Consider the following 13,350-nt stretch of genomic DNA (forward strand, 5'->3'; position numbering starts at 1 on the left):
CGTATAGCAATTTCGCATCGTTTGCGTAATTTCCATTATATGACTTTTGGATATCAAAAACTTGATAGCTTTTGAACAGCTCCCTGATAAAGTGTTTAGGGGTTTTTAGTATATTTTATGTTCGAAGGATGCCAAAAGGTATCTCGCGTAGCTATGGTTTTTGATGTAATTGCCAAAATAAACCCCTTTGTCTCAGGACGGCATTTGCGTATAGTAACAACTGTCTATAGGTATCTAATACCTGCCCTCGCTCGATTTCGGTCAGGTCAAAATCAGTCGGTCAGGCCAGGCCACTCCAAATACCAAAAAAAAAATGAAAATAGAAAGTATCTTAAAGCTAATACATAATTATGATCCAATAATACACAATTATAACACAACAGCATCATAAAGAAGAGCATAATATAACTTTGACTTATAACCCAAAGATTATAAATAAGTGCAACGACAGAAGTAATTAAAGAAGATCACTTAAAACCAAATCTTTAAAGTACACAAAAACAATAACATCAATGAATGGGAGGGTCCCTCAGGATACTTGTTTGAATCAGTGTGCTTAGGGAGCGTGAAGTGGTCAACTTCCTAAGGTTAACCTTGGCCCGGCTAACAACACATTGTGGATAATGAGCGGCCTGTTCTCCCCACCTATTGGGGCCATTCTGCATTGGGAGGGCTTACTTAACGATTGACTCATGTGATCTACTTTCTGGAAGGAGATTCTTAAACACCCCTGGTACGTGCAAGTGATGTTGCTTGCCGACCTATTCCATTTTGGCCCTTCATACAGGAGCTGGTAAACGTGACCAATCGTTATGTTTGTAAGATTCCCGTTGTCAAGATAGGCCCATTACTATGAACGGTTGTTCTGATAGGTGGTAGTCCTCATACACATACACACACATGCTTTAAATGACGAAAAAATGATGCCCTCAGTATGTTCGTGAAAAAAAGTTATGTGGTTTCGAACAATAATATTTTTATTGCGACTACGTCTTACCGCAGGGTGTCAATAACTTATTTGCACCGGACGGATAGCTCTTGGCGGACTTTTTAAACATAAAATCGTTGCAATCGTTGATTAATGATATTTAGTCAATTTCTAAAGCATTTACATTCATTTTTTTCATATCGAAAAAGGGTCTCGATTTTGGCACGGTTTCGATTTTGGCAACATAGGCGACACGCATTTGTTGCCAAATATGAAAACCTGTTGAAATAATCTGGGTCTGAAACATAACCTTAAATCAGATCTTGCGGGTTTTGGGTTACAACAATGTTTTCAAATTTACAGGAGTTGCTGCTCAAACTAATAATAAGTCAGGTGCAGTACTTTTCTTATGCATATGAATCTTTCTGTGTTTTCATTGTCCAAATGAAACAAGCAATTCAACTGATCCGGGTGCGGATCGATACATATCGGTTCACCTCTATTGTTTGCTATTTTCCATGATGAAACTGCACCGCTGACTGGTATGTTAATACAAAGCAATTATGTTTTAGAAAATTTGTTTTGGTTTTCCGCATCGACTACATTTAGCGTCAACCGATTTTAGCTATTGATAGGGATGAACTTTCTGCTTACATTTGACTATGAACAGCAATGAGTCAGTGGGTGTCAGGTCGTGTTTATTTTACACGGGCTAAATTTTGCATATTTTGGTTGTCCAGTGAAACGGCAGCAATGATAACGGTAATTATATTTCAAATAATTGTTTTGCATTGTAGGTACGTTTGACTGCATTCCACTATCTGCATCCTGTCTCGCGGCATATGTTTATTCTACTGTAATATTAGCGTTTTAGTTGCACCGCCATTTGTTTTTGCTTTCACTCGACTGGAAGTTATTAGGCAACCTTCTCTTGCCTGCTATTTTCATATCGTATATCAGGCTCTGCTTGGCAGTTATTCACCAGTATATTAAAACTGAACGATTTCTGTTAATACCCTCATTTAAAATTGGATTCAAGTGTATGTTGCACTATATGAGTTTAATATTCCAAAAAGATGAAGTATGTATGTATTACTTTTTTCAGTTTAGGTAGTATCAACAACTACAACAACTTTTTGTCAACAGTTGTGCAAATGTTTCCTTTTATAGTTCCCAAACAGTGAATTATTTAATTTGTCTCGATCATATCATAAACATCCATTAAACACACTTTTCTTTTATTTGGCCTCTGAAAGGTAGCAACATTCTTCTATGGCGTAGAGGCAGTGCAGTGGTGACTGCGGCCAATTTGATCATCACCCGAGATCTACGCTTCAAACTGCTGAAAGGGTACGCACTGCAAATTAAGAACGTACGTCCGCAGGATGCCGGAGATTACAGCTGCCAGGTGGGAGATCATGATAATCGGGATCTTGTCCATACTGTCGAGATTTTGGTGCCTCCATCGGTACGATCCAATCCGGAAACTGGTCATGTAACCGTACGAAAAGGTGGCACGGCGACGCTCGAATGCAAGGCTAGCGGTAATCCGGTGCCGAGCATCAGTTGGACTAGAAAGGTTAGTCTGAAAGTTTTTAACTATTGTAGAATCTGTAGAGTTAAAAATCTGTTGAATAATGTTTGGATTTTCTGTCAGGACTCGTTGCACGGCTCACCCCATCTTGCAGAAGGACCGACACTTTTACTGGAAAATGTCAACAGGCAGGATGGTGGTTCGTACCGGTGCTATGCGGACAATGGCATTCGGGAACCCGTGTTTGTCGACATGCAACTCATTGTACTGTGTAAGTTTAAACAAATTTATCACTTTTTGTTTCACGAGTGTACTAGAATGTTCTCTGGAGTGAGGCAAATCAAATGGTACCTTTTGATTGTGAGAAGCGATTTACGATTAATGCATCGCTATGAGATAGTTGGAGATAGCAAATGGCAAAATCGTATCGTGTGTTTTGGGCCGGATTTTGCGTTTTTACAACTTGCTTGCTATCAGCGTGTAAAATGGGGAAAGTAACTGAGAAGAAGCGTCAAACATACCCGAGCAGGAGCGAATAGCAAAATAATATCAAAATATGTTATGGAAATCGAATAACTTTGGCTGACATAATTGGTAAAATAACAAAAAATAATATCAAAATTATGCTCCTTTAAGGCCAAAAGAATAACTACTTGTGTTATTTGAATAACAAAGCAATAACATGACCGTATTCAGAGTTTAGAATAACATATTTTAGTATTGTTAATGTATTGAATAACAAATGTAGTAGCATACGAGATATTAAAAAATCTTATAAAATAATAAAATAAATAATAAAATATTTATAATTATAATTATTTATAATTTATAAAAATTATGAAATATTTCGAATGTCATTTTAAGGTCAAAATAAGATATGATAACAAAATCAGTTATTAAACTCATCTTACAACCACTGTTTTGAATATCTACTCAATATCAAAATGTGTTATCAATGTATCTCCAATGGAGATTCTCCGTATCTATTCAATAATAAAATATAGCATTGTAACACAGTTTGATATTGTTTTTATATTATTTTGCTCTTCGCTCCTGTTTGGGTAGTTCTAGCCATCCCAAATCCCTACCTAGCGTCTCCACGTGGCCATACTCGGTAATCCTCAAAAATGAGTAGCTAAGCTAGGATATGCGATGGTATAAAATCCTATAAATTTGATAAGGGTATAAAGGTATAAATTTGATTCTAAATTCACTATATATTTTTTAAATATTTTATCTAATTATAACGTCGACTCGAGAACATACCGAATGATTCTAGTGTTACTTTCTGGCGGGGCTTGCTGACACGAAGATAACCGGGACGCGCTGCTAGTACTCATTTATTCTTTATGGGTCCTAGGGCTGTTAGTAGAGCTACCTCCGAAACTAAGATGATTGCAGAGAATAAGCATCACTGCAGTTACATCTTTTTCATAATATCATCACTTTCACACACACACACACACACACACACACACACACACACACACACACACACACACACACACACACACACACACACACACACACACACACACACACACACACACACACACACACACACACACACACACACACACACACACACACACACACACACACACACACACACACACACACACACACACACACACACACACACACACACACACACACACACACACACACACACACACACACACACACACACACACACACACACACACACACACACACACACACACACACACACACACACACACACACACACACACATACACACACACACACACACACACACACACACACACACACACACACACACACACAACTTGCTTGCTATAAGCAGCGGATTTAGCGTGTAGGAAATTAGCCTATAGTTTTCGAGCAACCGATTCAGAAGCTTAACATTGATGTTCCAGTCTGCTTCGTTTAGACTAATGGAATATGAGTCAGGTGCCATTTCTTTTATTAAATCTTCTTCATTAAATTTCTTTTACTTCTCTATTACCAAGCTTTTGCTTTCTACTATTGAGATTTAGCATATAATTTAAAAAGTTTTAAAAATTAATACTCTTCTATAGCCTCCGAATGGTAATCAGATACAATTAGTTTTAGTAGCAAAATTCCTGGTCAACTATGATTCACTGTAGATTTTCTTTTTGTTTGTCTCCATTTAACAGCTCCACCAGAGATCACCGTCGAAAAGAATTGGGTTCACGCCGGTGAAGGTTACGAAACTCAATTAGTCTGTACCGTTCATGGAGATTCGTCACCGGAGGTAAGTGCAAGTGATAATGGCGGCGACGGTAATGAAAGGGAATGACTGTTCGCTATCTAAGTTAAAGAAGAAATTCCTCATTAAGATAAGCCAATTGATCAACTGGAAAGCACGAGTATACTGGCCGAATGATAGAAATTTTTTTGGTCTATAATTGGATTTCAAAGTTACCCATGCTCTAATTCCCGAAAAGTACTGTCATTCACTTAGCCAAAGAGTAAAACTGAACAGCTTTTGCTCTTCTTTTTTCGATTTGTTCATTATCAGTTACAACTGGAGTAGTCAAGTAGATTACATTTGCAGCATTATTGATGCATTCTTTACTTCTTTCTCCCAGAATCACTATCCTCAGCTTTTAGTTGTGGTCTAGCGTGAGGTAAAGTTTCCCGAGTATTTTACGAGTTGAGTGATTTGGCTTACTTTGCTGAAGCAAATCGCTGCTGTTTTGTATCGCAAAGGCAAAATGCACTTGTTTCTGAAAAGTGGTTTTCGCTCTATGTTACAGCCAATATATATACAGATGTGGCTGCCTCCAGCTGGATAGAGGTTGTGATGTAATAAAAGTGTCGAGTGCTGTGCATATTGTCGAGGGGCCAAGTAAATTTTGTGCAAAAATCTACTGCTCAAAAACAAAACTGAAATTAAAAAATGCATCTTATGCTAAAATAGTAAATTACAATAAATTGCAAGGTAAAAAATGAATCTACAAAAGTTTATAAACATCCTAAGCGTACTCTACGAATATGATCTTATATGATTAAACTTGCGATTGTAAAATATCCTAAATTTGTGTAGTCCACAATTCGGTGCGATTGTATCAAACTATAGATACCTAGATAATCACCGATTGACAATAAATTTTACGCAGTATATTTCATATGCTTGTTTCATAATTAGCGCGTTAGCTGATGTTTTGAAAACTGAAAAATGTATATGAATTTATTGTCAATAAGCCGTTTTTGTACTAGTAAAAACGATTTATGTCTTTGTAGTTACGTACACAAATGATGTTCTACAAAACTCAAATTATTGTAACATCCTATAACCCCTTGGAGTCGTGCGAAAAATCGCCATTGAAACGAAGCAAAATTTTCTTTAAAAAAACAACGATATCGTCCGAAAAATAGCAGCTGTTCTCATACGAAAAGGCAACATAAATCAATCTCCATCGACAACGTTTCCGGTAATACAATCGAAACTAATGAAGCTAGACAGGAATTGCATCTAAAGCGAAATACTCCGTTTGGCAAGGCCCTTTTGCAAAACACGAATAGGATGGACATAAAGAAATAAAATAGTTAGAAACCTAAAAAATAATCAAAATCACAAAATGTAATAGGGTGATAGGGCGGTTCGGCACATATTTATATTTGCACATGGCATCCATGGACTAATTTGCATATTTGTATGGGAGGAATTACAAAAAATGATTATATTCTTGACTTAGAAGAAACCTTCGAAATCCAGTTGATTTATAATTTGATTTTTAATGACAGTCAAATTATGATCCTGGTTTGGCCTATGTTGATCGTGGTTCGGTTCACTAATTTCTCAAATTTACTTTTTCGAAAAGTAATAAAAAGTTCTTTACATCGAGAAAACTTTTTATGCAAAATTTCAACTCAATCTCGGATACTATTTGACGGGCGCATACTCATGACTGAAAAGGTCGTTCATTTGGTCCTCTTTCTTTGTAAAAAACTTAAGTTTTATTTTACAGTGCTCAATCGCCTAAAACTATGCACTCAAAGAGCGCAAATCTCTGATGTCTAAGAATTTATCTGAGACTAATAGCTAATAGCACCATGAAAAATGATATGCTGACTACTTGGACACAAAGCACCAGATGGGTTCCTTTATTTTCAATAAAAAAACGATTTAATCTACCTTGTGGTGAAAGGAACCTTTGTAGTACCATTTTATTTGTCTTTTGAGATAGAAATCGACACGTCCTCAGAATATAATTCAACTGTTATTTAACAGTGTGCTATTTGGTGCATATCACTTCTACTGACAGATGAAAATCAATTCAGTAGGTCAAAAAATATGATTTAAAATAATGTTTGTCAAAACAGCGATTTTAGGATCCACTCTAACTCAGAAAGAAGCACTCCTAGGCCGTAACAAATAGAAGGATATGGAAAAGTGTGCTTCGAGGGAGCCGTAGAGAGATAAATTTGCGGGAAAGCAACAGAAATGAAAGAGAAGAGCATCGAATATTAGAAGGGAAAATTAACACCCCTTAAGAAATAAATTGTAATTACTAATAGTTAACTAATTTCTGATTATTTTTAATGAATATATTTTAAAATGTACTCATTCTTAATAGTAAACTATCAAATTAACTTTGAGGTCGGTGCAATATATTGCATGTCCAACCATTGAGCAGAAAGTGTCCAACTATAGGACAATCCGGTTTCAGAAGTGTTCAACGATTGGGCATTCAAGCGTTGCAAAAAATGATTCTGTCAATTTGTAATTATTTGTTAAGAAAAAATCATCAAAACTCAAGGGCTTAGCAAATTACCCTATAAGTAAATTGTTTTTGATTTGAGTAAGTACAACGAAAAGTAAGTTGGCAAGTTGTAAGAGAAAATATTAATCGTAAAAGGACTAGTTGTGGGTTTTGGTAATACTGAACCATGCTTAATTATATATTATGAATATATTTTAAAATGTACTCATTCTTAATAGTAAACTATCAAATTAACTTTGAGGTCGGTGCAATATATTGCATGTCCAACCATTGAACAGAAAGTGTCCAACTATAGGACAATCCGGTTTCAGAAGTGTTCAACGATTGGGCATTCAAGCGTTGCAAAAAATGATTCTGTCAATTTGTAATTATTTGTTAAGAAAAAATCATCGAAACTCAAGGGCTTAGCAAATTACCCTATAAGTAAATTGTTTTTGATTTGAGTAAGTACAACGAAAAGTAAGTTGGCAAGTTGTAAGAGAAAATATTAATCGTAAAAGGACTAGTTGTGGGTTTTGGTAATACTGAACCATGCTTAATTATATATTATGAATATATTTTAAAATGTACTCATTCTTAATAGTAAACTATCAAATTAACTTTGAGGTCGGTGCAATATATTGCATGTCCAACCATTGAACAGAAAGTGTCCAACTATAGGACAATCCGGTTTCAGAAGTGTTCAACGATTGGGCATTCAAGCGTTGCAAAAAATGATTCTGTCAATTTGTAATTATTTGTTAAGAAAAAATCATCAAAACTCAAGGGCTTAGCAAATTACCCTATAAGTAAATTGTTTTTGATTTGAGTAAGTACAACTAAAAGTAAGTTGGCAAGTTGTAAGAGAAAATATTAATCGTAAAAGGACTAGTTGTGGGTTTTGGTAATACTGAACCATGCTTAATTTCCTGTAATGCCATTTTATTTGATTCATATCATAAAGTTTTGTTGAATCAATTTCATTAGTTTTTTATTACAAAAAACTTTTGACTAGTAAAACCATTTCTCATGAAATTTCTTTTAGCAAAAAACAGCAGATTACTTACATCTTTGAGAAAAAAGTTATCGCATATTTAAGTTGTATATTGGCAAAGTATTTATTTAGCAAAAGAAAAGGAAAATAGGCTGAATTCACAAGTAGGCTGAAAATACCCTTTCGTTCCCTATATTTCAAGAAGAAACTTTTAGTTTAATTTTAACTAAATTTTTACTTGTTACAGATTATGTGGTACCAGGACTCGTTTCTATTACATCCGAACGATCGACGAACGATGGACACTCGAGGTGACAAGCATTACCTGGCGATAAGAAATGTGCGTCCATCTGATTTTGGCAATTACAGGTAGCAATCTGGCTTATTTTATTCTCATTTTATAATTCCACTCATTTCCTATACGTTAAACTTTCCCTAGTTGCGTAGCTGAAAATTCTCTTGGTCGTGCCAAAAAATATATAGAAGTATCTGGTCGCCCCGGACCGGCTCAGTTCCATTCACCAATGTACAGTCGATATCGGGAGATGTACAACTTAACCTGGAGTGTGGAATCGTTTCCGCCGATCGAGGAAATACGATTACTTTACCGAAAGTTAATGGTAGGCTTCAAATCAGTTTTTTACGTTTTTGCAGACATTTAGTTACAGTTTAAATATTGGGCAACTGACGTTTAGGAATAAATTCTTTTTATATAGTGTCTCTATGCTATTGGTAGCTGCATTATGATGCTTAGTGTGCGATCATATACACCATCATATACATCATATACAGCCATGAATAATGGCTACATGGTCAAGCATTGAAGACGAATATACTTAAGGCTTTACTTTGCTCTGTTTCAAGAACTCCTGAACAATCTGCAATCTATCTCAATAAAGTAAACAGAATTGTCTGTGGGCGTTTTTTTAACGCTTTTGATTTTTGTTTACGTTTCTGTATTAATATGTGCGTAGAGCTAGTAAATGTTCAGTTTGCCGGTTGTACGCACTTAGTCGCAGATTTTGCTGAATCGTAGCCATACAATAATTAGGTCTGCAGTGACCAATTAGTGATCTGACAAGAACATTGCAATTTAACTTAGAGTGTTGAACAAGAAATTTTGCCCCCATGTTACAAGGCTTCAAATGATTCAAGGAAACTTTTCGTTTGACGACATGTCTTACGCTTTTTTCACAAAATATGAACTCTCCATTCTCAAAACAAATTTCAATTTACTTTTAAAAAACTTTTAAGAGTGATCTCATAAAAATTGTTGCCAAACTAGAATACACACCTTCTAATTTTCATATCATCTACCAAAAACTTTCTCTTTTCATATAATTGCAATTTCTTCCCTTCTTTTTACTCTTCTCGCTCATTGATTTCTTACAGGATTAAAACTTTTCACTCACTAAATGATTTTATCGTTTATTTTCGCCTACCCTTCTTCGGCGTATTATTGCTCAGTTACCAATGGCTACCAGCAGTATAATACTGAGAGCACTCAGCCCAAACTGAAGGTTAATTGTAATTATGCTAATATGCTAGCGTTCTGTTTTGCCAGCACCTTTTAAAAGGATAAATAACAGCAGCAATTTTTGAAAAATAGAATTGCAAAAAGTTTTAAAATCCATTGGATTAAGCCTGAAATTGAGCAAATCGTACACTTTTCACTTCTGCCACTCTTTTCCGTTTCGTGTGATAAAAATAATATTTTTAGTTGGAGGAAGAAAAATCCCGTGCATTATGCGACGCAAGGAATGAAGTCGGTTTTTAAGCAATTATATCTATGCTAATATCAGAAATTGTACGATTTTTTACGCGAATTTTTTAAGTTTCGCGGTTTTTACGCAAATTTTAAAATTTAAGCGGCATTGATACATTCGACTATTTTTACGCGAAGGATGGAATTTACGCCACTTTTGGAATTCATAGGGTTTTATATACGCGGAACGTATCTTTACGTAAAAGCGATTCGGATTCGGATGTATGAAGACTGACTGGTACATTTGTTTATTGTGTACTATTACATACGTATATTCGATAAATTAGTTACACAACGTAACAATTCGATTACAAATGAAATTGTCCTGCTATGAAAGCTATGAAATATTTCTGTCTTCATCAAAGTACGGTCACAAGAATCTGAATTTCCAAAGTCTTTTTTATGCTTGACTGGGTCCTATTCAAACTAATCCTTCTCTTTACTTCGTGCACGTATGCAAAATACAATTCTGTGCCTTGCCACCGGCATCATTGTTACCATGGAACCTCGCGCCTATGTGAACCGGGCTTACTCAGATGAACGAGTCTTATCAGCATCCGGGCAGATGGCACGACGTCATTTTGAACCCACCGTCGACGCGGGCCGAGTCCTATCGACACATCATGACGTATACCATCCGGAGTTTGGATCCAAACTCTGTGTATGAGACAATCGTGCAGGCGAAAAATCGATACGGCTGGAACGAGGTAAGTTTTCAATCATTCTGGGTGGAGTAAGCGATTTCACGCTTAACAGAGCACTAAAGAGGGTGAGAAAATTAACAGATTTCGTAACAACCGAAAGAGTCATTTGCCGAATTTATTCTTGAAGATAATGTTAAAACTTTGCTGCATTTTGTTGGAATGCAATTTATTTGAACAAGAACTACTGATATATTGATTTTGTTTGAAATTTGTAGGTCGAATATGTTTTGATAATATAAAATGAAATTGTTATAATGAGTTGAAATTTAAAAAGTTGTAGTTGATAAGAAACAAATTTTAATGTCTGGTAACTCATAGCGGTTTAGTTACTAATATTAGAAGCATTGTAAATGAATAAAGCATTTTTTCATCTATTATCACGGGAAGATTTTAATCTATAAGCATTTTGAAAATCTAGTAAAAATAAATTGAAAAAAAGTAAAAATAAACAACATTGAAGATGTTGGCTGACAACAATGCAAGGAAAATGAATATGAAAATTCAAGTATGACAAGATGGTTAATTTGCATACAACGTTGAGAATTTTAAAATAAAAAGCAAAATAATTTGCAATCCCCTTCTTCAAATCAAAGAGAGTTAGCAATAGGGGAGAGTAGTCAATAGTGATGCAGCAGGAAAAGTGAGTCAGCGGGAATAGCTCCGTCATAAAACATTCAAGATACATGATATTTTCATGCACAGTGAAGCTTGTGAACCTACATCGCATAATGTAGTTTGAGAAAAATTTGTTGATTTTTTAATATATTTAAAAAAAATCAGTTATGGGCGGGTCAAAGTAAATTCTTTTGCAATCATTTTGAAGTGATTTTCAACAACAAAATACATATTAAATTAAACTTAAAAATTAAAATTACTGCATGGCATCACATAGTAATAAGAGTTAATATTTGAAAAAATATGATAATTGTTTGCTAACTCCGCTAGCTATTTTTCATAAAACATTCCTATTGGCAACGATGAGATACATAGACGGGGGTGACAGCTTTCGCCATGCAAATTTTTCTGAAATCTTTTTTATGTGTTCAATTGCAAATTAATCCATAGGGATTGACTGTAAATGAATTCTGAAGTGTAAGTTAAAACTCCGATGTCCAGGATTTGTCCTTTATATGAGTATAAATGTATATGTGTAAATAATCGGAATTTTCAATCATACCCATATCATACATATTGTGCTTTTTAGACACAATAAACAGGATGACCTCTAAACCGTTCTTTATAACCCAAAAATATCGTTTAAATTGATTTCAAATATATGTCTCACTCTTCCCACCTATTGGTTAACAGTGAGAGAAAATTATACCTTGACATTTGTAGTTGTAACTAATTTAGCTTATAACCAAAATGACTGAAACTTTTTTTCGGACAACTAGAAGGATATATCTTTCAAATGGATTGAAGAGCTCGTTAGTAGCTATCATCAAAAAATTTAAAATCTTTGGAAAAAAGTGTCTTACTGTAGACGTCTCTCCCCTACCCGGTATGGCCACTGGCTATCGAAAAGTCAGCTCTGTACCGAAATAAAAATCGTAACTATCGTAAAATCGTGTAATTCATGTTACAATGGCTTCGTATAATGGCTTCCAATTACAATGGCCCATTATGACCCAAATTATGTATTTATTTATATGATTTTAATTTAGTCTTGAAGAAGCACTTATTTATTTTTTTTTTCACAGGTCAGCGACATATTCCAGTTCTACACACTAAGCACTGATATGCCTGAGGATGATGTTGAGCAAATACTTGGCTCGACGGCCTTTGGTAATCCTTTCAGTTGGGCCAGCAGCGTTCAACCTACGCTGAATCGAAATTGGACACTATTAGTGGCAGCTGTGCTGTCTATGAAGATATTTGGTTGCTTGTAAACTAATTTCATTAATTCGCTTTCTTCGCTTCATTGGTTAGTTAATATATCCTGCGTTAAAATCCCTGCTTTGTTTCTGTTAACTATAAACCATAGCACATCGGTGGTTGAGTATATGCCCAACAAGGCAGTGAATAGTAAATAAAATTCGCATATTGCGTCATATTTTCGAACAGTAATATTAAGATTGTAAAAAACACCGAATTTGAATGCAACTGATAAATTAGCATCTTAAGCACTAACTGAAGACTATATATAAAATGAAATAGAAATTACAAATTGAGAAATAACGTAATGTCGTTGTAATTGTTTTTCAAGCAATCAGACGAAAACCATCTCACGAAAAAGGTAATGGTGTTATCTAAACATACAAGTCTACATTGAGAAGAACTAAAGAAAAGCAAAATCTACTATTCAATATTAACAAACCAAACGAAAATTACAAAATGAGTGTAATTTAGCAATAAGTGTATGTATCGTAGGTTGCGGTAACAAAGTGGATTTTTTTGATTTTTTTTATTAAAAAAATCCAAAATCGTAAGTCAAGTAATTTTTTTAATAAAGCTATATATAAAATCTATTTGTCTTGGTAGAAATTTTTATTAGTTCGAATCCCAAAAAACGTTGATTCACGCTTTTATGTTCCTATCCACCCAAACCTGATGTAGTGGTAATGCAGTGTTTCCATGATAACAGTTTATTTTTAACGGAACTGCTTCACTGCTGAAAAAAAATAACAAAATATGTATATGTTCCATCCGATTCTCCGTAAATTAATTACAATTTGCCTAATTAGTATTGCGCGACCCAATGGTGCCCAGC

The 13,350-nt window shown here is 34.9% G+C and overlaps 1 protein-coding gene across 1 annotated transcript in view; it reads left to right on the forward strand.

Annotated features, from left to right (window-relative positions):
• Positions 1 to 12,529, forward strand: part of LOC128738616 (protein amalgam-like) — a 29,826-nt gene extending 17,297 nt beyond the window's left edge. Inside the window, exons 3-9 of the mRNA XM_053833895.1 lie at positions 2,185 to 2,507; positions 2,586 to 2,733; positions 4,625 to 4,722; positions 8,419 to 8,540; positions 8,611 to 8,791; positions 10,473 to 10,643; positions 12,341 to 12,529. Of these exons, the coding sequence (XP_053689870.1) occupies positions 2,185 to 2,507; positions 2,586 to 2,733; positions 4,625 to 4,722; positions 8,419 to 8,540; positions 8,611 to 8,791; positions 10,473 to 10,643; positions 12,341 to 12,529 (1,232 nt within the window). The remainder of the gene's footprint in view (positions 1 to 2,184; positions 2,508 to 2,585; positions 2,734 to 4,624; positions 4,723 to 8,418; positions 8,541 to 8,610; positions 8,792 to 10,472; positions 10,644 to 12,340) is intronic.
• Positions 12,530 to 13,350: the final 821 nt, after the last annotated feature.

This window comes from Sabethes cyaneus, chromosome 2 (assembly GCF_943734655.1).
Source record: "Sabethes cyaneus chromosome 2, idSabCyanKW18_F2, whole genome shotgun sequence".
Lineage (NCBI taxonomy): Eukaryota > Metazoa > Arthropoda > Insecta > Diptera > Culicidae > Sabethes > Sabethes cyaneus.